Source organism: Procambarus clarkii, chromosome 72 (genome assembly GCF_040958095.1).
Source record: "Procambarus clarkii isolate CNS0578487 chromosome 72, FALCON_Pclarkii_2.0, whole genome shotgun sequence".
Lineage (NCBI taxonomy): Eukaryota > Metazoa > Arthropoda > Malacostraca > Decapoda > Cambaridae > Procambarus > Procambarus clarkii.
Window position 1 is genome coordinate 27,027,204 of NC_091221.1, and position 27,052 is coordinate 27,054,255.

General features: G+C 35.3%; 1 protein-coding gene and 1 pseudogene across 1 annotated transcript; one reads left to right on the top strand and one right to left on the bottom strand.

Moving 5' to 3' along the window:
* The first annotated feature begins 857 nt into the window (after nucleotides 1-857).
* On the top strand, nucleotides 858-7,259 carry LOC138356469 (integumentary mucin A.1-like). The gene is made up of 2 exons (XM_069312632.1): nucleotides 858-963; nucleotides 6,589-7,259. Exons 1-2 carry the CDS (start codon nucleotides 858-860, stop codon nucleotides 7,257-7,259), a joined length of 777 nt encoding a protein of 258 aa, XP_069168733.1.
* Nucleotides 7,260-25,109: 17,850 nt separating this feature from the next.
* Nucleotides 25,110-26,268, bottom strand: LOC138356470 (S-adenosylmethionine synthase-like; annotated as a pseudogene).
* Between the last annotated feature and the right edge of the window lie 784 nt (nucleotides 26,269-27,052).

Below are 27,052 nucleotides of genomic sequence, written 5' to 3' on the forward strand. Positions count from 1 at the left end.
CGACGGCGACGCAGGAAGGACCAAGTTTGTTTGCCCCTCACACTTCAAGCGGGTATGTAACGAGTGAATACACTGGTAGATCAGTTGTAGTGCTCAGAGATAGTGGAGCAGCCCAGTCCCTGATCGTGAGAAGCTCGTTACCCGAGGGAGTAAGTGTGGACGGGAGACAACAGGTTGTCCTGGTTGGGTTTCCTAGGATGCAGTACATCGCCCCCTTAGTGCCAGTACATCTCGACTCGCCTTACTTCAGCGGCACATGTGCGTTGGCAGTAGTCGATACCCTCCCTGTGGCTGGGATTGACGTGCTACTAGCCAACGACTTGGTGACAGATTGGAGCATCAATCTTCCCAAGGTCGCGGACGAGTCAGCCAGAACAGCAAGGTCTGAGGTAACGACGGGCCGTGGTAATGTCCAGGTAAAAAGAGACCCGGATTTAAACATATTTAAATTGTCCTCTCACCCGCAGATCGACAGTATTCTAACAGTGTCTCCTGATTCTTCTCCCGATGTGGAACATGCGGTTACGATAACAGAGGTAACTGAGCAGGAAGAGAGGCCTTGTGTGCAATCACCCACGGATACCAACGAGTCTGGAGCGAAGGCGGATGTGTACTTGCAGTATGGCAAGGTACAGCGTTCATTGAACCGGCCAGAGATTCCCCAGACGTCAGAGGTATGTGAGGTGTGTTCGAAAGGTCTAGTGCCCTCTTTGGTCCAAACCAGGCTAGTGGATATAGCCGGTTATGGGCATGACAGGCTCAGGAAGCTAATCCCTCAGGTGACCAAATGTTTCCTAGCAGTATTTTGTTTTATTTTCGTGTGTGATCTCGGTAAGGATCAGTGGACGACCCGAAGGATGATGGCTCCCGTGAACATCGTGAAGAGTTCCCAGGGATTGGAAATTTGCACTGCAAGTGTTGCAGGCAAAGGAGGGACCTGGAAAGTGATGGTAGATACAGGAGGTACGAGATGTGATAATGTGAGTGACTGTTTCCGACAGGTTGACACCCCCCGCGTGATTGCTGAGCCTCAATACAGCGTTATACGGAACGTTGGTCGACCTGACGGTGGCAGAGCGAATGCCATTTTCGATGTACGAACAGCCCCGTTGGAACTAGGTGTGAGCCTAGTAGAGGCGTATGCTGTGAGTACTGATTTAACTGTCGCTGTGACTCTAAATGATCCGACCCCTGTATTCCAGGTTCCTGTCTCCCTGAAGGACTACCGAACCGGTACCAGAAATGCCGTCTGTGATCAGCCATCATCGGTGCCACGGAAGGGAAGTGTCGAGTCGCCCCTCATCGTGTCTACACCGATTCTTACTCGAGAGAGGTGAGATGATGCCCCTGCTTGACATCGCAGTGGAGACGTGGAAGATTACGCCAGGCAGGACATTGCCTTCTATCTTCAAGTTCCCTTTGTGCAAGAGTTGTCCAGTTGAACAATTCTGTGGACAAGACAGCCTCATCACTCCAGCTTACAGTGTACATGAGTCCATTTGGAGTTGTGTCCCCGTACTAATTTGGTTTGTCTTCTCTTTTATAGAACCCCAAACCAAATTCCCTTTGGTGGGGAGGTGTTACGAACCCGGATCCAGCGTCCGAGCACGGAGCAGTGACGACCGCGCCATCTGTGGGTCAGCTCCCGAAACCCCCACCAAATGGACGATGACACCTGGTGAGGACGGAGTGTACTGGCCACAAGGGCCAGTTTCCAGTCCTGTTCAGCGCTCAACACCGCTGCTGCTGACCTCTAGTGAGGTGGTGCTCCGACGACAGCACCATCTATGGAGTGGATACGTCAGGCGTTTGTGCCTGAGCCCGTAAGTGAGGTGTTTTAGTGTCCCTGTTATTGATGACGTGTCTGCTTACAGAGTCGACCTGGGACTGCTGTGTTGGAAGTTGAGTCAGTCTACCCAAGGCAGCCGTCTCCATACCTTGTGCTTTGCTGCAGCAGCTGTGAAGTCGTCCCCCGGAAGAACACTGTGGTGTTACCCAGCCAGTGGAGTGGCAGTAGAAGGATTACCCGGGACTAACTGCTGGAGACGAATATCCACTGGGGTATTGAGGACAGGAGAGTGATTTGTGGTATCACACGAGGCTCCTGTCTAGGGCATTACCTTAATATCGCCCGTGGAGTGGCCTGACCAGCGTTGCTGATCCGGAACCTGCCAGCAGACCTGCTGGACTTGTGGTTGACGGCCTCCACGGCGGTGCCCCCAGTGGACCTGTGTTTTGGCTGACCTGTGGCCAGGGTAGGCTCAGCTTCTCAACGGATTCGTTGTGAGGCCACGAAAGCACCGAAGACTTAGCACCGAGAGCCTGGATCCAGAGTCTTCAGGAGAAGACGTTTGTGTACAGTGTTAATACCCCTCCCCCCGTGTAATCTTTTTATATATTATTTATTGGTGGTGGTCAATATATTATATTAAGTTCTTGACTTTATTTCCCTTCCCCTTTAAGTTACTTGCGTCACGGATCTCATCCCTTGAAAGCCACTACTGGCTTGGGGCCGGATACAACTTCCTCTAACAACATCAGAGTAAGAACCCCGTTGCGTCCCGAGAGGGCCGTAACAATTACCCAACACAAAGCTGCTATTAGAACAATATCCAACTCTGGCCCCAGACATCACTCGGTACCCCTACTCAAATCTCTGAATATGTTAGACATTAAGTCACTGCACATTCTCTCATGTGTATTATACATATATAAAACGCTAAACTATAATGCCAATCCTGATCTCAAAAGCTTCATAGGAGGTTGTAACAGAACCCATGAGCACCACACCAGAAATAAATACAGTTTTGATATTCCTAGAGTACGACTTAATCAAACTAGAAATGCTCTACAAATCAAGGGGCCCAGAATGTGGAATGACCTTCCCAACCATGTTAAAGACTGTGCCTCTCTCAACCAGTTTAAGATAAAACTAAACACTACCTAATAAATTCCCTGTAACCTACCTCACTCCTCTATTGTCAACCCATGTCTGTTATTTTCTTTTTTTTAATCAACACTGTTTGTCAACCTATTGTTATTTGTGCTGCTTTTTCAGTCATGTTCCCCCTTTTTTTTTATCTTTATTTGTATTTGTTCTCAACACTTTTTATTCTTTATGCTCAATTAGTATTAAGTTCTAGATATTAATGTTTTTCTTGCCCTAATTGCGTAATAGTGGCTTTAGGCATTGTATGTACTAGCTCTATCTATATATCAATCCATTAATGTAACATCACTTGTATGTATATACCTTACCTGAATAAACATATTTATTTATTTATTTATTTATATATATATATATATATATATATATATATATATATATATATATATATATATATATATATATATATATATATATATATATATATATATATATATATATATATATTTATTTTTTTAAAGTCAGTCAGTATATAATTCGGATATCAAAAGCCCATAACTCATTATATCAATTGGACTCTTTCATACAATGAATACCTCAGGATATTATGGTCAATATTTACCTTCTACTACCTATCCACCAGCAGCAACAACAACCAATAATTCAGGCAAAAAATGCAACCTCAATATATCACCAACCAATGACTACAGATGGAATTTATCAATCTCACCCTCCTCCCCCTCAACTTCAAACTGAAGAAAAGTATTATAGCACCCTCAACTTCATCAACGAAGATGAAGAGGTTATGGAAATTATTGCAGAAATGCTGAACAAAGCTTCAAGTTCGAATTATTATATACTTCGCAATGAGCCACCCAATATTCACAAAAAATTGATAACCATCGAAAATTTAAGAGAGTTGAATAAAAACAATATTTTAGAGAAATTAACTAAATTTAAAGAACAATATGAAAAACTCTGTAGTTCTGTATTTGAAGAAAAAATCAAGGCAAATAACCAAAACAACATGAAATATTATAGAATTAACAATGATTATTTTACTAGCTTAACCGTTAAGTTGTTGGAGGTCAAATGTTTTATAGTTTCGGGAGGAACAAAATTTGCCTTAGTACCTAATAAGATTGGAAATATTGAATTTGGTGAAGATATTCAGAAAATATTTGAAGAAAATCTAATCCAACCAATAGCTGAGGCATTAAAAATTGATAAACCTTCCCAGGGTAAAATCTGGAGTGCGTCAATGTATATAGATGGTCATAAAGATAAACAATGTTCTTTAAAATGTAATGAAATACTTATACAAAAACAGCCACAATTTCAGAACGAGTGTTTGCGTCAACGTATAAATTTAGGTGTTCAATTTTGTCCTTTTGTGGCCAACCCTAAAGAAGATGAAGTTTACATGGGTTCGCCGCTAGGAAATGTTTACATCAAAAATTCTAAAATATATGGGATTGGTCGTAACCGAATCCCTTACTCAAGTGAAACCTTTGTTGAAATTAGAGAATCCCCGTGTCCTGTTAATGCTTTAATTTCATTTGGTTTATCTGAAATGGGAGTTTTTAATAACAAAATAATTCTGTATCTACGTAATTTAGATTCTGTTTTTTATTCAGATGTCCCAGCTAACAATATGCGAAATCAAGCCTCTGATGCAATTAAACAAATTCTTTTAACTAATAATAGCATTAGGAAGAAACTAATGCCCAAATATAAAGATATTATTTCTAAAGTAATAGATGAAGTTCAGGCAGAAGAACCTATATGTAATGGAAGTGTCACAGCAGAAGAACCACCATTCAAACGAATAAAAATTGAGAAAAAAGTTAATGAGGACGTTTTTAAAGAGGCAGAGAAGTGTAATTTAGATGTGGAAGATAGTAAAATAGTAGCTCCTTTAGTCGGAGAATTAAATGAAGAGGAGAATTGTATTAATTATGAAAATCAAGAGGAAGCAGCATTAAATTTCCTTAATATGTTCTAATAAGAAATTATACATTAAAAATGATAATGTAAAACTAAAAATTATTAAAAGAAATTAATAGATTTTTGTATTATTCCAATATGCTATATTTTTTTTTAACAAAACTAAATTCTATTTTTTTTTTTTTTTTTTTTTAGTAAATCACCATTTGTAAGGAAATTTGCCTAAAAATTTTGTGAAATTCTTCTGAAATTTGTTGGTAAATCACATACTGGGAGCAAACACGATTTTGTATTAAAAGATAGTTGAGTGCTTCCGGCACCTACACCATGGAGAGAGGGGATAAAAAAAGATCCTCCGGCTCCTTTTCTTTACAGTGGCACGCTGCCTCCCGGAGAGAGCGGACGTGTGTGTGTGTCTCTCTCGCACAGGCTAGTGCTGTTAACGGGGTTTGCGCCTGCTACCCTGGCAGTGTCTTGTGCTCGATTTTCCAAGTGGGCCATATAAATATAGTAAATCACAGCAAATTTATTTCATTTCTTCTGTGAATTTTGATCGATTCACATATCAACCTTTTCCTGACACTAAAAGAAAATGAATGTGCTAATACTCATATTAATAGTTGGATTTACCAAAAGTTGTATGTGGTCCCAAAAGAAAAACACAACTACACCAATTACATCTTCCCACTTTGTAACGGATGAAAATGAGAAAACATCAACAGTCCCTCTAACATCATGGGAAAATGATACAGTGACGAAAACATCTACATTTGTCTCACTAATGGTAACTTCAGAAAATGAGAGAGCAGCTTACAACACAACAACAACTAAAAAGAAAAAGATAACTAAACCTCTTATTAGCAACTCAACAACAGCCAAACCAAGACTGGTAGTAATATCAACAGAAAATGATACTGATGAGGAGACAGCATCCACCCCTCAAGAAAGCCCGTCAACTTCAGATGAGGAGATAGAAACTACTCCACCCTTAACAACAACAACAACAACAACAACAACCAATGATACTGATTCTGAAGAAAGCCAGGCAACAATATCATCAGAAAATTATTATAACTATGAGGAGACTGGGCGAGGTGAAGGTCGGGGACGTCCGCTCTGTCGGACCAACTGTTCTGAACCGAGCTCGGACCGGCGTATCTCCGTCCCTTCGGTAGACGCTAGGCTGCGTGGGCGTGTTCTCGAGCGGCGCGGCGTGCCCACAACAACAACCAATGATACTGATGAGGAGACAGCATCTACCCCTCAAGAAAGCCAGGTAACAACATCATCAGAAAATTATTATACAGATGAGGAAACAGAAACTACTCCTCCCTCGACAACAACAACAACAACAACCACAACAACCAATGATACTGATGAGGAGACAGTATCTACCCCTCAAGAAAGCCAGGCAACAACATCATCAGAAAATTATTATACAGATGAGGAGACAGAAACTACTCCTCCCTCGACAACAACAACAACCAATGATACTGATGAGGAAACAACAACAACAACAACCAATGATACTGATGAGGAGACAGTATCTACCCCTCAAGAAAGCCAGGCAACAACATCATCAGAAAATTATTATACAGATGAGGAGACAGAAACTACTCCTCCCCCGACAACAACAACAACCAATGATACTGATGAGGAGACAGCAACAACAACAACAACAACCAATGATACTGATGAGGAGACAACAACAACAACCAATGATACTGATGAGGAGACAGTATCTACCCCTCAAGAAAGCCAGGCAACAACATCATCAGAAAATTATTATAACTATGAGGAGACAGAAACTACTCCTCCCTCGACAACAACAACAACAAATTATATTGATTCTGAAGAAAGCCAGGCAACAACATCATCAGAAAATTATTATTACTATGAGGAGACAGAAACTACTCCTCCCTCAGCAACAACAACAACAACAACAACCAATGATATTGATTCTGAAGAAAGCCAGGTAACAACATCAATAGAAAATTATTATACAGATGAGGAGACAGAAACTACTCCTCCTCCTTCTCTTCTTCCTCCTCATGATACTGTCACAACTAAAAAGGCAAATATTACTAATCTTATTAGCAACTCACATTCCTCAACAACAATGACAACAACAACAACCAATGATATTGATTCTGAAGAAAGCCAGGCAACAACATCATCAGAAAATTATTATACAGATGAGGAGATAGAAACTACTCCTCCTCCTTCTGTTCCTCCTCCTCATGATATTATCACAACTAAAAAGGCAGATGAGGAGACAGAAACTACTCCTCCCTTAACATCATCAACAACAACAACAACCAATGATACTGATGAGGAGATAGCACTACCCCTCAAAATAGCTCAGAAAGCCCGTCAATTTCATCATCATCATCAGTTTCTACTATTTTTACCCCTGAAAATTTAGCGACAACAGAAGAAAGCCAGGTAACAACATCATCAGAAAGACCGGCCAAGGCCACAACACCACCACCATGGGAAAATGATACAGTGACGAAAACATATACAGTTGTCTCAACAGAAGAAACAATAATTATTAAGGCAACTACCCCATTAACAACCGAAGAAAGCCAGTCAACTTTAGAAACAACAGAAGAAACTCCTACAGAAGAAACCACTGACTCAACAACACCAAATGACACACAAGAAACAATCAATATCAATTCGACTGTTCTTATTATTATTATTATAATTCCTATTTTTTTGATAAGTTTAGTACTTTTCATTTGGATTTATAATAACTTCTCTTATACATTAAATGAAAATATAGTATTAAACCACTCTAATCAGGTTAAAACGAAATATGATTTAATAAAAACAAAATTTTTCTAATCTATTTCTTGCTCAATAATTTCTGTCTTAATGCATTTATTGAATGATTAAAAGCAAAATAAATATTTGATCATTTATTATTCCATTTTTTTTTTTGTGCACACACACACACACACACCCCGGTCTGGTATTCTATTTACAGTATTAACATATAAATTTATCCAATAAGAAGGTTAATTTGTTTTTTAAAGTTTCGAGGCCTATTAGCATAATATTTTCAGGCTTTAATGCACCTGAACTTTGAATATTGAAATAAAATTGTTTCCGTTTATTACAATCTTCCAGAAAATAAGAAGAAGTGTTGTTACAGCAATCAAAATCTATATTAATTGTCGGATTCCATTTGGCGTGGTTTTTACCAATCCCCTTGGTAGCATATGCTTTTAAGCATAATTCTTGTCCATTATTAAGTTTAACCAAAGGAATTAGGATTTCTTTATGAAAAGATGGTATTATATCAGATGTTGTTATTAGGTATTGTTTGTCTTCACGACATTTAACATCCAAAATAAATTCTACTGCACATTTCGTACAAAAATTAATACATTGACATTTCCATGGAATCTTTAATTTATTAATGAATTCATCTGAAGGTATTGGAATTAGACCTAGACGAGGAATAATGAACTCATCACTTAATATAGTTGTATTTTTTTTAATTTGAACCCAATCAATGGCTATAGTAGGAGTCTCAGCTATAAAAATCCGTCGCAATCCATTTACTAGAGCTAAATTTATGTTTTCTATTTTAAATTGTATCATGTCAGGTGATAAATCTAAAATTTTAATTGTTATCTGATCTGTATTGCTAGCCATGTCTTGAAATAATATTGTTTTGAATAAACCGTTTACCTAATATATAGTATGTAAGGTTACAATATATATTCATTTTAGGAATAAAAAAAAACTTAAATTATCATGGAATACCGGAAAACCATACCCAGGTCATACATACAATTATCACTCTTTACCCATCATCAGTCATCCATCCCTCACCCATCTGCCCCTGGCACTGGTCCAAGAGCAAGGGTCACTAATTCTCTTCAACTTTGAGGAAATAATAAGTAAAGTTTATTTATCTTTCCTTCTAATTTTTCGACATTTTAAAATTACTAAGGGACCTTGGGTATCCCCACTACCATCAACATCAACATTATTATCAGAATCTTCATCATCATCATCACCCATATTTCTATGGATATCAGTGTCATTAATTTCACAAGTCTCTCTATTGATCTTAGCATATCTGAAATTATACTTAATATTATTAGTATTCATTTTTGGGAAGATGCATTATCATAGTCTAATGCACTGTACAAAATATATTTCTGTAAACTTACTACTGCCTGTTGATGTGTAGCAGCAGTTAGTGAATCAAACACAGTAAGTAATTTGAAGTGTAATTTAGTGGCATCTCTAGAATTGATCTCTTTGATATCATGATCACAAATTACAGTGTCCGTCAATTTTCTAACAAATTTGTAAAATAATTCACTACTATACATGTTTGCTTTTTCAAAAAATTTACCATGTATAAACTATTATTATCTATATACTTTTTATTGTTAAATTGAATATGTTTTCTTAACTTACCAATTTCATTATTAAGATATTTATAAATTAACTTTTGATCCTTCCGGTCTTGTTTTACCATTAAAAATGTCCATAAATTTGTTAACATTCTAATATATAATATTATGTATTTATATTCTAACGAAAAACCTTCATTTTTAGGTATTTGTTCAATGTATTTAGACAAATATTGTTTTAAAGTTTTCATGTCAAAGAAACGAGTATTAAATTTCAGTTTGAATCCTGGAAAGCCCAATCCAGCGATTTGATATATTTTTCTAACTATAAAGTTATTTTTATTGGATTCCGATTGAGGGAAAATATAAGTACCATTGTTTTGAATACCCCTTGGACGAGAAGAAGAATTGAGAATTCTATGCGAGGGGGCATTTATTCCACCCTTCTGGAGTAGACCATAAGAAGATTTATTTCCATTAGATGGAACAGGACCACTGATCTCGTCTACTTCATCTTCAATATTATCTTGTATGACATTTCTATGAATTTCATCATCTTTTGTTGGACTGTTTCTATCTTCTCTTACTTTGGCTCTTTTGAATCTCCTAATTAATCCATAATTCATTCCCCCTTTTTTACTGATCCTAATCCCTCTCCTGTAAATATATTAAGTGAAATATAGTAATGAATTAACAATCTTAGTGGTATTTCTTGTTTTACTGTTAACAGTGGGAAAAACTTTTTATTAAAATTACCAGTTGAATATGTTTTTGAAATTCTTATTTGGAAATATTTTTATTTTCCATTACGATTTTGGAAATTAAAAACAATTAATTGACTCCTAGTTGAACTGGACATTTATTTTATACTATTTATTTTTATATATTTTATAAAAAAAAATTATTTTTTAATAATTTTACATACACTTTCTAAATTTAATAAAGTCGAATCATCCAAATTAAAAAAAAATAAATCTTCTGTTTTATTTGTTTTTTAATATCATTGAAAAGGTTTTCTAATTTGTTATGTTTGTTTTTATTGTTTTCTCCATTTTTTGGAGATTCTGTTTCAATTTGTTGTTTAGGGGACGATTTATTATTTCCAGGTGAAGAAAACATTATATGGTTTTCAGTATATTTTCATTTCACACACACATATAAATATAGAGTATATGTACTTTTTTTTTTTTTAGTACCTGTTTAATTTAATTTTGAGTTAATCTGGCAAGATTTCTATCATTTATTTCACAATTTTGTTCACAAATTCCCTCTATGATACTAATAGTTGGTTCATTAATTGGTAAATGGGATTGTGGAATATTTGCCAAACGATTGCTGTTTATTGGTACCAATGATACCTGGTATACGTTTTCAAAAAAAAGATGAGCATCTGCCAATGAAATATTTTTAAGGGCCTTGGGGAAACTACGCAAAAGAACTGATAGACGATGTTCCATTATTTGGGCTACAATTCCACGTTCTGGTGAATATAACTCAGTTGCCTCCATAATGTTAATTGGGAGTGTGAGAAAGTTAACAGTCCGGTTCATTGATACAAACCAGGGCGAATTGAGTTTATCATGACAGTTAGCATGAATAAAGAGTGCCATCATTCCTTCAGTCAGACGCTTTTTCTTTCGATCATCAGTCATGAGATGAAATTGGGGAAAAATTGAATATTGAAATGACGTAGGCACTTCAGAATCAAACCGCGCACGGAATGAAATGAAACGAAGTCGTTGCATCAAGGCTGAGTCATATTCGCTAAAAGTTGGGCAATTGTTGCCAAACAAAAAAATAGGTGTTGCTAAATTATATGTATCCCCATCCATATAGTTTTGACGAATCCACATTGGGGCATGACCGATCAATTGCATTAAAAACAGAGAATTAAGGGTTTTAGTCGTACTCAGTTCATCCATGTACCACATTCTAACCATTTTTCCACCTCTTCCTAAAACATGGCTCCGTTGTTGGAGACCCTTATGAGCTGTATGTACTGAGAGAATACCTGTCAAATCACCAAGAGTTAGAGTAAGAGTATTTAATAAAGCAGTTTTTCCTGAATTTAAATCTCCTATACCCAAAGTTATCCACTTCACTTGTCATTTTGTCGATGGCATGCTTTTACTATTAGTGAAAAAAAATAAATCATAGTAGTTGCATCATAGCAAAAGATCTGTGCTAGTGTTAACAAAATATCAACTAATTGACAATTACAATTAGGTTTCACTGGTTCACCAACATCATCTTTTCGTATAAACCATCCATTTACCTTTAGATTTTCTTTTAAAATAGCATCTAGATGGTAAATACTTTCTTTGATTAGAATTTTACGATTTTTTATCCCATGACGGCGTTCTTCAATGAGTCTATTAAGAAGATCTTGATATTTATTTTCTATATTAATATTTTCTGAAACTTGGTTTAGTGATTCTAAAGAAGTAACCATATGTTTTAGCACATAATATTTGACAAGTTGAGCTAATCTATTCATACCATCATTCCAAAATCGATCTATAAAGTTTATATAATATTGTTCACGACTAAGTAAGAGAATTTTATGTTTCTCTTCAACTATCAACTTCTTATAATATTTCTTTTTTTCGCTTTCGTAATGTAGAATATCTTTTAATATTGGATTACATTGCTGCATAAAAAAGGTACATTTTGGTATGTGATCTAATAGTTTCAATACTTCACTCCAATCATAAATAGTTGGTCTTGTATCAGAATTTGTATTATTTGATGATTTGTACAGGGGAAGTGGTAGGATATAAAAAATTTGGTTCATCTCACTACTGCTACTGCCGCTGATGATATAACATTGAGAAGAAGCAATAAAATATCGAGGTATATCCAAGATTTTCATGTTTGCATAAAAACTCTTTATAGAATTTAGAAGACTATTCTGAATAAGACTTCGCTTCTTGTAATTATTATTATTATTATTATTATTATTATTATTTGTAGAATCAGTAGTTTTTTTTTTTTTTTGGCTCTACCTTTGGCTGAAGGAGAAGGAAGGTTTGAGTTTGAATTCGATGAAGTAGAAGATGAGGTTATTGATGGAGAAGGCGACAACGGAGGAGGAGGTGGTAATAAGTTGCTGTTGGATTGTAATGGTGTTGGTGGTAAGGTAAGTGAAAGAAACATTTCATTTTCCAGTAATTGTGGTTGTTGTTGTTGTAGTATGCTATCAATTAAAATAATTTGACGTGCAATGTAAGCTAGGTCTGGTGCTAGTAAAGAAGAATTAATGTGATTATTAGCTACTGACCACTTCTTAGTAGTATTCTCCCAAACATTAATCTGGCGCGAATTCTTATCACATATAATAGGTTTATATATAGCTAAAAAATTGTTATATTCCGTTATACCAAAATTCTGTAGGAAAGAAAAAGCTATTATAATCCGAGGAATTTTAGTAGGACGTGAATTACTATTAGCTGATGGTACTACCCGATAAGTGTCACTGTCAAACTCTTCCACATTTATATTCATGACAAAATCCAATCTTTGAGAATCAATTTTTTCTACTAGATCAAAAGCTTCTTTCATTGATACCACATCACTAACAATTAGAAGATTTAGAAGACACAAAATTATCCAATCTTCTAATTCTTCTTTTACTTGCTGGTGTTCCTGATATCGGTTAAGAAGATAGATGATTTCATAAAGTGGTCCAGTATCTAAGTGATTAAAATTTAAATCTCTAATTATTTGGGCTATAAAATAATTGTAGTCAGGAAGTGTCATTCCCAGGGACTTTTGACGGGTCTTTTTAACATATAACAATGCTAAAAGATACAAGACAGTGTGAAGAAGTTGTTTACTCTGCAAACATAAACGGGTTATATGTTCAATGGTAAATGGCTGAATTCGTTTCAAGAAAGAATTAGTATCTCGACTGGTATTGCTACTGGCAACTGTTCCGCGAATAGATGTTTGCCTTAAAGGTTGAACTGTAAACACTTTTTCAATACGATTTGCTGTCATTTGTATTTTATCGTAGTCAAAGTTTGCCTCAGCGTCATTGTCATTTTCATTTGTAAGAAGAATCAGGTAATGTGGAATTTCGTTAATATGTATAAAACTATTTGGATATTTTTCAAGTATAATTAGGAGTTAGTTATTCTCTTCTTCTTGTTGTTCTTGAAAATGAAGAGATTTATATAAAGAAAGTTTATATTCCTTACTAAGTGTAACAAAAAATAAACCCACTATAATTTTATTGATAATATTGTTAACATTGGAAAACATGAAAAAATCTTCTGTTATATCTGGTATTTTTTCTTCATCTCTCTCCCCAGAATTATCATAATTTTCATATATAGTAAAATAATTTTCGGCGTCATCAATATTTTCTTTGCTTTACATAAATGTTTGAACATTTTTCTGAAAAACATCCAGAGCATATGTATCATCATCCAACCCGATAATAGTTGGGAATCCTCTAATGGATGAAGGTTCATGATATTTACAGATATTAAATAAGTCAAAAACTTCACCCATACTTGATAAAATATATGAGGGTGGTGAGTTTGACATATCGTAAATATTATTTTTGTGGAAAACCGCATATGGTAAATAAGTGCAGTCCATTTCGTTTAAAGGTGTTTGCAGTTGAATTTTTTGAGAGCCAAAAATACTATAATTGGTAGTAATATCTACGAGGGTAGGTAAGAGTTCTTTGCATGAATTGGACATTAGGGCAAAATCATAATAGGAAAGAGTTAGGTGGGGTATTTCAAGATGAAATCCTTGAGTAAACGTTTGTGATTTACCTAAAATATAAATTGGTAGCCAGTCTAGACCTAAATAATAAACAATATGAGAAACAAGTTCATATATGACATAATTTGTATTATAATAGATCTGTCCATCAACAATGGATGTTGTTAATTGTAACGATGACCCTGATTGTTTAAGTGTTAGATATTCTAGGTACTCAGCTGTCGATAAACGAAAAGATTCAAGAGTACAATTTTTTTTTAAATCAACATCCAAGATAAAATGTATATAATCTAAACTAGGTAGACGTATGACATGGGAACCACTTATAGTGTTTGTCTCTCAAAATCTACGATATAAATGATGAACTGTTCCATTTCTTAATAAAATCAAATCAATTTCTCTTTTCCCACACATATCTGTTAGTGATCCAAAACCATATAAACTCGTCTTATTTTTTCTTGATGAAGTACAACTTATAGTTTGAAGATCACGAGTTATTTTATTAAAAGTCCCAGTATTGGGATTGATATGTGAGTCTTGATAAGTTCGTTTTAACGGATCATAATTTTGAATAAGTGGATAAGTATAATATCGATCATTCATTTTAACCCTTAAACTGCGCAACGCGCCTGCAGGCTCACGTCTGGTTTGCGCAACGCGCCTCCGGGTATTTGTATTTTTCACGTTCCATTCAAAACTCCCGCGGCTACATGGGGTTCACATCAGCTTCCTCAGGGCTCTTGTAAACAGACGCCATCTTTAAAAAAAATCGTGGTCCACATTCCCGGGTGTGGGAGCCTCAGTAGTGTGTGAGCAACCAAGGCTGGCGCTCGCAGCATGAGCGCACAGCACTGCTGTTCAGCATGTGACCACAGCATCGCCTAATAATGTCAAAATATATATATAACTTGTATTATTTAGCTATGATAGTGTTATATTAGAGCCTGAGTGTGATAATGACTGGGTACAATGTTCAAATATCAGTGATTCAATGCTGTTCACGATGTTCACAGCGCTAGCCACAGCACCACAGCATTATTTCGTTCATCTAGGAATCTTCAAATGATTTTTTAGGTTCGTTTTCAAAATAAACGTGTGGTCAATTATTCATTTACAGGAATTAGTGACCAGGATTGTGATAATAGCAGGAATGTGGTTATAATTAGCGTTGTGCGTAGTATTGTGGAAGGAGGAATTTTGATGAGGGAGGGAGGGCGAGAATTGAGGTAGCCTCATTGTGTGTGTGGCTGCCACTCTTGTTTTGCTCACCATACTAGCTTAGTGGTTCGCTATGGGCAACACATATGTACATGGGTATATATAGTGTGTGTATATAGTGTAAGAACAGCAACAGAAGAATGTTGAGAGGAGCTATTTTGGTGAGGGAGGTGACGTAATCGTAGCGTCGTCTGCTGTGTGATTTTTCATGCAGTGTATGGTGGCCACTGTACTGTTTGGACACAATACTGGCTTACTTGCATAGTTCTGGTAAATAAAACATGTAGATAGGTATATAGAACATGTGTAATAAGAACTATAACAATATGGTGGGAGGAGCAATGTTGGCGAGTAAGATGTTGGAGTGAGGGAGACAGGCTGGGTGTGGCTGCTCTCACTCGAGGTGTTCTGAATGTGTTCATGGCCAAATGCTCCTATTGGCCCATACGAGGCAGCTGCTATTGGCCCATACGAGGCAGCTGCTATTGGCCCATACGAGGCAGCTGCTGTTGGCCCATACGAGGCAGCTGCTGTTGGCCCATACGAGGCAGCTGCTGTTGGCCCATACGAGGCAGCTGCTGTTGGCCCATACGAGGCAGCTGCTGTTGGCCCATACGAGGCAGCTGCTGTTGGCTCATACGAGGCAGCTGCTGTTGGCCCATACGAGGCAGCTGCTGTTGGCCCATACGAGGCAGCTGCTATTGGCCCATACGAGGCAGCTGCTATTGGCCCATACGAGGCAGCTGCTATTGGCCCATACGAGGTAGCTGCTATTGGCCCATACGAGGCAGCTGCTATTGGCCCATACGAGGCAGCTGCTATTGGCCCATACGAAGCAGCTGCTACACGGTGTTCTGAATGTGTTGATAGTGAATGTATATAGTGTGTGACAGTGTATAGTGTGTAAATAGATTGTATATATACACAAATTAGCATGATACATAGTAAATATGTGCTGCATATGTGTACACAAGTTTCATGCACGTAACACAGTGTCTACGGACAGTACGGATGTTGTACTGCGATATTATAGTGTACGTGTTCATTATACATTGGATTGGCACATAAAAACAATGAAAATGTATTTGGAAAGGTGCGCAAAAAATGAACGAAAATATATTCGCGGCAACTCGCGCGCCCCGCCCCGAGCGCCCCACCGCCCCCGAGAGCTCACGGCACGGGCGCACGGGGAATGATGACGTCACGCCCCAACTTCCGGACCCCATAGCAGCCAAAGTAAGTACAATTTCGACTTTTTTTTTACATACCCATACTGAGGGAAGGGTTTTTGACACTTTAAAAAGAAAAAAAAAATTTTTCCAGAGAATTTATTTCCTGCGCACTGCGGGGGTGTCACATTTGGAGGCAACGCAGTTAAGGGGTTAAAGAGCAACATAGTGAAATTGTAGTATACTTATAGATGGTACAATCTTTTTTTTTTTTTACTTTAAAATAATATACGTCCGTCTTTAGCTAATAGGGAAGCTTTTGTGAGACGTTGGTCGAAAGGAATTTTGGTATTGACATTGCTCACCGATATAGTGTCCATTATCCACACAAGCACATATGGTGGCTATTAAATTTGTTTCCCCAACATAATTAATAGGAAATCCTCCATTTAAACATTTATGATCAGTGTCATAATTACAAACACTATTAATGCAAGTAACTCCTAAAGAAGAAGAGCAAAATGTTTGACAGTCTTCATTTTTCTGGCATGCTATATTGTTAATAGTACAATCCATCTGTCTTGTAATCTTTTCATATGGAGGGTGTGACATTAATATTAAATTAGAGTCTTTCTTTGGATTATTACTCATATTTTTCTTATAAATGTAATTTAATATTATTGAATAAAGAATTAAACATATAAATATAATATAAAGTTTTATTATTTTTTTCTGACCACATATAACAGATAAAAATACATTCCCCAATTGAACAAGACACTTTCAATTACCAATTTGAGTATGTTAAGAGGTGGGCGTTGTTTTTTTGTATTTAGTTTTCGATCATGGATAATAGCCCATTCTAAATTCTCCATGATAGATGTTGGAAGTAGCATTAATGTTGACAATATATAATTGACTAAAAGACATGTCAAACGACCATTTCCATCTGAAAAAGGATGGAGAGTAAGCATTTCTAGGATAAACCATGAAATTAATTTAAAAATCCATTCAAATTCTTCCTCTGGCCCTAAAACTGAATATTTTTTGGGTCAATGTAGAATTGTAATTGTCCAAAATAGCCAAAATACGATTTTCTCCATCCTGAATTGAATGGATATGTGGATATACATACAAACCCTTGACACTTGTGTTATTACTAATCTTTGTACAGTGTATATTGGTACTTACATAACCACATTTTTCGGGTGATAACAATCCTCTCATTAATATTTTGTGTAAATTTAAAACACAAGTTAAACCTAATAAAGTGTACATATCCTTATCTCCTACTATCTCTTCCTTAATCTTTTTATGACCTCTAATGAAATTTAAATATTCTATTGCTCTTAGTAAGTTTCTAGCCTCTCTAACTTTCCAATTAGTGATTAGAGTTTTCTTCTGGTTGTGTGGCCAAATCCCAATATTTTCATGTTTCATTAAATTAGTTAAAAAACCATATTCCATGGTTTTTACAACTAACCTTTGAACTTTTTTATTATTATCTAGACCTAAATATATTTGTTTAAATTTATTAATTTCAGGTACTTTATTTTTTAAGTTTAGGCTTAATTCATATGAAAAAAACATCGTTTATATATTTTTAAAAAAAGTTAAACAAGCATAATATACTATTATTTTATCTTTATGTTAAACGAATAAAATAAAAAGTGACACTTTTTTCTTTGTTTTAGGATTCGGATTTACTCTGTGAGCACACTGCACAATCTAGAAACTACTGTAAATGCCGATTTGGAAGATGTATCTAACCAGCTACAGCTTGTCTCAATGCCAGCTGTATACACACGCATGATTCTCCAGCCTGTGGGATTCTTCTGCTTTATTGTTTTCAATGGCTCCAATTAAGAACAACGTGAATCGTCGAGATCATCTCCCTAAGGAGGCACCAACTACTTTTACATCAGAACAACAACTCTATGATGGTCTCCCTAAATATTTTATATTAAAGGGGACTCATCTGTACTCTAGTATAAGAACACTGACTTATGTTCAAGAATACCATAAGAGAATAAAAAAATTTATCTCCCCATCCTATCCAGAATTGGAAGATAAACAAAAATATAAAATATGGATAACTAATGATCAGTTGGAAAAATTATCCACATTTTCTTACATGGATAATAACAATGGTTGTTACATTTGCATAAAATGTAATGCCATATTTATATCATTCCAGAAAATAATAGATCATGAGTGTAAGAGAGCACCATTTGTAGTATATCCAACTACATTAGATAAAATTAATGAAATATTATATATAATAAAGGCAATGAAAAAAAAACATAAGCATAATAATGATGATGATGATGATGATAATGGTGATGATGATGATGATGATAATGATAATGATGATGATGATGATAAATCTTTTGAAGAGTCAGCCTTTTTATTTAAAACCAAGTATGAAAATTTAAAGACTCAAATATCAAGAAATAAACAAACTTTCATACATGAAGGGTTTAGATTGAAGAATGAAATAATTCCAATTATGGAATGTAACTGCTGTGAAGTAAAATTCCCACTTCCAAAGTATAGAAATAATATACTGAAGATAATCGAGTTACATAAGAATGAAGTGAAACCCAAATGTTCTACAAAGAATATGAATTTGACAGAATCTTTTAAAATAATACTGGAAAGTTTAAATTACATAATTAAGAGCCAATTTCAGTATAGGAATTGTGATATAGATAAGAATAGATTATCTGGAATTATCCTACAAAAAATAATTTCATCTGGTTTTATACATCAAGATAAACGGGAAGTTTTAGAAGACTACTTTTTAGGTATACAAATCAGGAATTTATTCAAAATCGAAGAAAATGAAAATATTCTTCCCTCAGTCATAAAGATTAGAAAAAAATCCAACAAGCCCATCATCATCATCATCCTATCAAGTTGTATCAGGAGAGAAAATTAAAAAAAAAACACAAGGCTAAAACTACTACTAACATTACTGAATCAGCAACTACATCATTATTATTACTGGAGATAAATAATGATAATGATGATAAGGATAATGAAGATGATAGAAAAAGAAGAAACAGCAGAAGTAGAAGTGGCAACAGAAAAGACATCAGCATCAGAAGAGGCAGCAGCAGCAGCAGCAGCAGAAGAATCAGCATCAGAAGAGGCAGCAGCAGCAGCAGTAGAGGCAGTAACAGTAGGTGGTGGCGGTGGTAGTAGTAGTAGTAGTGGTGGTGGTGGCGGTGGTAGTAGTAGTAGTAGTAGTAGTAATAGTAATAATAATGATGATGATGGTGGTAGTGATAACAGTAAAGAAGATAATAATGAGCATGATACAGGCAATAAGGAAGAATTTAGGGTCATTGACAAACAAAGATTTAGATAAATCTGCTACTTCTACTACTACTACTACTACTACTACTACTACTACTACTACTACTACTACTACTACTACTACTACCACCACCACCACCACCACTAGTGCCACCACCACCACTAATACTACTAGTACTACCCTGACCACCATCGTTGCCACTGCTGTTGCTGCTCCTGCTGCTCTGGAATCTGATGATGAAGAATCAGTTTTGGAAAATAAGGTGAAGAAGAATAAAACAACATTTAAAAGATTTGCAAACAAAACTCAGGAAAATGGAGTTCATCATGTTCAACAACAACAACAACAGCAACAACATAGAGAAGAATATATTTTGGATCAAATTCCTGATTTCATTGATGTCCTCTGTTCCTCAGAAACTAACACTACAAGAGGAGGAGAAAAAAATAACAACATTTATTTGCCATCTACTTCAAGCTCAAATTATCAACTAATATCAGAAACCACCAATTTACCAGCAGCCAATTTGAAGTGTAATTATCATCAACCTAACATACAAATTGAAGAAGAAGAAGAAAAAGAAACAGATCTGACTTATATAATTGAAAAATATTGTAAAACAGGTGAATCAATTAATAATGATTATCAACAACTGTCGTTTCCTGAAATTACAATATCAAGTTCAGGTTTGAATGAAGATGCATATGTTAATCAACAACAACAACAACAACAATTATTGGTACACGAACATCAACAGTTTTCAAATACCTATTACAATGCACCTCCGGTAGATGATGTAAATTTATATCATGAACATTCATTGACATTCCTTGATTCAACAGTGTCACCATCTACCTCAGGAGCAGGAAATCCATTACCCACTTTGGGTTTATCTCTAAATACAATTTCAAGTTCAGATTTGAATGAAGATGTATATGTTAATCAACCACAACAACAACAACAACAACAAAACCAATTATTGGTATCTAAAGATCAACAGCTTTCAAATACAAATACAAGCTACAATGTACCTCAGATACATGCTGATGGAAATTTAAAGCATGTACATTCATTGCCACCAACAGTGTCACCATCTATCCCAGGAGCAGGATCCACATCTGGAAATTCATCATCCACTTTGGGTTTATTATCTCTTTCAAACCAAGATGAGAAAATAACAAGGGAAGTGAGTTTATTATCTCTTTCAAACCAAGATGAGAAAATAACAAGGAAGGGGAAAAAGGAAAAAGAAAAAGAAGGAAGAAAAGAAAAAAAAGGAAGAAAAGAAGAAGAAGAAGGAAGAGAAAGAGAAAAAGGAGGAAGAACTTTCTGCAAAGCGAATAAAATATTTGGTTATACAAACTATAAAACAATCATTCCCAATATTATCTGAAGAACCTCCAACCCCATTGACTTTGTCAGTCTCCTCCTCATCATTATCATCATCATCATCATCATCATCATCCTCAAAAATAAGAAAAATAGTTGTTAAAATTTAGTTAGTTTTGATTGTTAAATTTATAGACATGGAAAGTAAAATTTTCTTCATTGTCAGTAGGATTTATAAATAAATAAAAGAATAATTTGAATTACAGGATGCATTGTGCAGTTAAACCATGTACTGTATATATTTTTTAGTACAAATTAACAAATTTATAGTAATGTATCTACTAAAGAATTGGAATCTGCTAGCTCAAGCTCAAGTGCAACTATAATAGTATGAAATATTTTTACCATATGCAGCAAAAATAGAGCTGTATAGTCCTTCGAATGTAGAAGCTGGGTGTAGTGGAGTTTCGAGAATATAATAAGTTTTTTTGTTACAAAAGAATAAAATGAAACCTTTTTTTCGAGGAACATTTACTTCCATCCTAGACTGAGAGAGTGTGCTGGCCAAAGCTCCTCCGTTTTAAAGCTATTTATTATACATTATGGATGTTTTAATGATTGAACTATTGGTTTTAGTTGAAGCTCTGAGGACAGAATTAAATTACCTACGGGACGAAGTACAGCAGTTGAAAGAGCATCAGGCGAAAAGAAATAAGGAGACCAGCTTTAAAAAAACCACTTGGAAAGTTGTTAAGGATAGAGGTCTTAAGAAAACTTTGGTAATAAATTATCTATCAGCTCACCCACAAGATGAACTTCATTCAGATTACAGTGCTTAAAGTAACAGTTACCTAATTTTTAATTAAAGCTCTTCTAACCTTTGATATATATTGATGAAAATATCCTTGAAACGTGCTTTACAAAGCAATTATAAAAACTTAGCCCAGACTTTTCACTGGCTGTGCTTGTTCTGCCTGACTTGTCATTGGGTGTGCTTGTTCTGCCTGACTGACTTGTCACTGGCTGTGCTTGTTCTGCCTGACTGACTGACTTGTCACTGGCTTTACTTAAATCATTATTACCATTGAGATGTTGTGGGTAATTATAACTGTATATAATTAAAGTCAGAATCATCCTTTATTAACCTATTTACCTTAAATTAAACCTCACATTAGTACAAGCCAGGAATTTTTTGTGGGTGCATAATTTTAAAAATCAAAACTATTATTAATGTCATCAATTCTCATTATATATTTCCACACAATAACAACTCCAATAATCATATGATATTGTCTATTCTCATATAAAAATGAACAGTAGACCTAATAAAAATGGGCACACTAGATGTTTGTACATGAATGTATTATTCATTTAAAACACTTTTAATAACCATAGGAAAGTTGGAACCAAACATTATCACTAGTCGTCCTTTGAAACTTTTAAGTATACTAACGATAGTCATATAAAAATTCCCAATTGGTTCATTGATTATAAGTATATTGGCATTTGAATATTCTTTATTAATACAAGTTTCTTTAACTATATGCCTAATATACCCGTTTGGTAACCATTTAACTGCAGTTATATACTCTAATCTTTCTGTGTTTTCTGTTGGAATAATGCTCACACCTCGATCCAGCAAAAAACTCTCAACCCATCCACCACGAGCATAAATAGACACCACAGTGTCCTTTGGGTTTATAAAACTCATTATTTCATCAAATTCCTTTTTGGTAAGTATATGCTTTCCAAAAATAAAAATGTGCTCTTGCCAATAACAATCGTTAGCATGATTACAAATATTTTGAAGATGTTCTAATCTTATTTTTGATGCACAATTTAAGACAGTAGATTTCGGCTGGAAATAAGCAATCTCACCTTGCCAAGATAATCGTTCATCTTCAGAAAAGAAAGATGAACGTGGATAACCATCTCTTGGTAGTTCAGGGTGGAATTGAGGTGAAAATTTATTATTTATATGATGTCCCCAGAATGGAATTTGTGCAACTGAAAGATCTTGCAACAGAATGTGATCTAAATCAACTTCAATATTTACTAACTTAGGTAGAGAGGATTTCTTTTTCTTTGGGTGTATCATTAACACTATTAAATGTAAAAATGCACCATGAAATAAATCTGTTTGGTTGCCTTCAGGAAATTCTTTGATTATTATGATATATGTACTGTAAAATAGAATAATTAAATAAAATAAAGTTAATATAACCTGATAACAGTTCATATAAAAAAAGGAGTAACATTAATCCCATACTTAAAACCATATAATAACCATGTACTCCATAGATTAATTTCCACATAAAATAAGTAATCATTAAACATGCTACTAGAAATAAGACATTTGTGTCATCTATAGTACATATACCAATTCCTAAGCAGAAATATATAACCATATATTGAACTTGCTTCCTGCAAACTTCTCTGTTTCTTTCACATATTAGGCAAAAAACAAGTGCAACAAAATTCACTTCTCTAAGCCCTGAATAATACCAAAAAAGACCACAAAGAACTCTCCACAGGTTAAATATGTGTGTACTATAAACATCATCTAAATACAGTTGAATTTCATATGAAAGTGGTTGCCAAATGAAATCTTCTAACAGCAACATCATGATGATAATGATGATGATGATGATGGAAGCCAATCAATAAGTCTATTCTTATTTAAACATCCTGTAGACAAAAGAAAAAAAAAATATTTAGATTATTTCCACACCATACAACACACACATACATAAATTAGCGATGTTTCTTATATATATATAGACTTCCCCATCTTTATATATATGAAGATCAATAGTTCGAAGAATATCCCCTAAACATTCTAAATTGTTTTCAGATTTTGTTTTAGGAAGGCAGTTTAATCTTTTAAGATTTTGTTTGGGGAGAGAACAGAGAAGAATAGTCTCTAACCAATTTACACATTTAAATTTTTTCATAAGTAAATTATACAAATTATAAATAACAATTCTTGTTACTTCATTTACATATTTTACAGTAGGTGATCGATTATATACATTACTTAAATTATCTTTTAGGTCATATATATCGGTATGGGACAGAAGAATGGGTTTAATACATCTTTCATTCAATATAGGTTTTCTAATTAGAGAATAAGGTATTTTTCCTTGTATAGTCCAAATAGATTCCATAAGAGCCCATCTTTGATATCGTAACGTATTTTCTAAGAGAATAATGTATAATTTGATAATATGAATTCTTTTTAGGAGTTTGTATAAATAATAACTGAATTGTCTTCGAATAAAATCAAGAATAAATTCACATCGGTAATGATCCCATTTTCCATTTATTATTAAAAACCCAATATTTTGACATATAACTATATATGTGTCAAACATAACTGATATAATATTATTAAATTCACTATCTAACATATCAAACATTGGCAAATAAATATGCTTTATATTATAATTATAAAGATTAATTGAATAATTTAATATATCAATAAAATATTTACCAACTAAAATTTTAACTTGTGATTCAGTAATAACATCTCCCATTATTTTTTTATTTAATAAAAAATCAAATGGTATGGTAAATAAATTTGTTTTTGGTATACGACTACACTCAGGAACAGTACTTACTATGATTACAGGAACAGATGAACTGGTCTATAAACCCTCATAATTTGCCTAAACCCTCATAATTTGCCTCCTCCTTCTCTTTGAGGAGGAGGAGGAGAAGAACCACAAACAGTTGGAGGAGAAGGAGGAGGAGGAGAAGAACCACAAACAGTTGGAGGAGAAGGAGGAGGAGGAGAAGAACCACAAACAGTTGGAGGAGAAGAAACACAAACAGTTGGAGGAGGAGGACCACAGCCCCACCGAAAAAAAGATAAAAAAAACTGGATTCAGTTTAAAGGAAGAAAACGTATTTATCTTGACCCAGACGCTGGTCTTATAGAGTCATTTTAATTTTATTTACTCTGATATATAAAAGGCCCGGAGATTTTATATACTCTGGTATATAAAACGTCAAAAAAGTATATAAAATTATCAATTGAATATAAAATTAAAGGTTCCCACCGAACAATACTTGTCTATATCAGCAAACTGGCCATAGTCATCCTTAAAAATTATTTGACTCTAAAATTCAGGGATGGTCAACTTCTTGGGCTGCTCCCAAGAGAACTGTTGCCGTCCAAAATGTCCATAACACGAGGTATCACTGTAAATTGGTCTCTTTAAGCCCAGCTCCTTGACAATATGTCCTAGTCGTAGATCAAAGTTGTGGTTAACAATCTTCAGAAGCTGTTTTGATGTGTACTGTGAGGTGCCATAGTGGAAGATGCTGATGCTTATGGGGTGCACAACACTAATGGCGTAAGATACCTGAACCAAACAGCGTCTGCATAATTTGTTTTTCACCAGTGACTTGGCAACCCATCGGGCGGCATATGCCGCTGAGCGGTCAATCTTTGTGTAATCTTTGCCAGAGAACGCTCCCCCGCCGTGAGCGCCCCACCCACCGTAAGTGTCGACGATGATTTTCCTACCAGTTAGCCCAGCGTTACCTTGAGGTCCACCCATGATATGATGAATTCTCCGCAAGGGTTGATGTGGTATTTCGTTTGAGTATCTATATATTTTTCAGGAATAATGACCTTGATGACCTTCTCTATAACCTCGTCACGCAAAGCTTCGACAGTAATTTGCTCCGAGTGCTGTACAGAAGCGACAACAGTGTTCACTCTTTTGGGAATAACAGCTCCTTGATCGAAGGAATACTGGCATGTGGCTTGAGTTTTACAGTCAGGTCGCGCCCACCAGAACGTCCCATCTCTTTGCAGCTCTGCAATCTTCTGATTGAGACGGTGTGCCAGCATAATAGTTAAGGGCATGCACTCATCGGTCTCATCAGTGGCATAACCAAACATCAGTCCCTGGTCCCCTGAACCAATGTTGTCATCACTGCGCCCAAAGTGTACACCATTAGCAATCTCCGCACACTTTTGCTCCAGGGCCAGAAGAATATTGCAGGTCTTGTAGTCAAAGCCCTTTCGTGAATCATCAAAACCAATTTTCTTAACAATATCATGCACAATTTGTTGATAATTAACGTAATCTCCCCACAGATCAGGATCATACCAGTTTTGGTGCACGTTTCACAAGCAACTTTGGCGTCAGGGTCCTGGCTAAGATGGGCATCAAGCACTGCGTCGCTGATCTGATCGCAAATTTTGTCGGGGTGGCCTTCGCCTACGCTCTCACTGGTGAAGAGGAACGTCTCATGATCTCCATCCATGCTCTCAGCGCACTATCCTGGGGAACAAAAATGTTACTTCTAAGTACTCTTGAATTTTGGACCAGGTTTCCTTGACTAGATTTTAACTAAATAAAAATCCGTTATGTAAAGGAATATTATTAAAAACATTGACCTAGTTGTGTGAAGAGAGAGAGAGAGAGAGAGAGAGAGAGAGAGAGAGAGAGAGAGAGAGAGAGAGAGAGAGAGAGAGAGAGAGAGAGAGAGAGAGAGAGAGAGAGAGAACGCTAACCTGGTCACGTGGAGAGAGAGCAACTGAGCAACTGTAAAGCAAGTGTGCAGCTGCTCTGTCTTATAACAAAACTGTGGGTCAAAAAAGAATATGGATCATTTATTTTATTTTGAAATGATTATAAACCATTAAAAAAACCATTATTACTCATTCTAATTGGAAGAGTGAATGTATAATTTGGTAACCTGTAATCCTTAACTCCTAATGAACATAATAATTCCATCTGGTTAAAGGGATAATAATATTGTGTCAATAATTATAGAAGTATTTATTATAGTTATATAATTGTCATATATAAAAATGTAATAGAAGGAACAATAAGATTTGAAATTCAATTCATATATTTCCAACCGGTCTCCAAGGTAAACAGCCTCTGTCAAATGGTAGATAAGATACATTATAAATCATCCTTATTATATGTTGTTAACAAAAAGCTGCTGTACGTGTGGACATTTGTATCCAAGATGTTTTTTCTCTATTATTAATTCTCTCCCGCAACCACCACATTCTCTTTTTTTTGGTTCATAATGATTG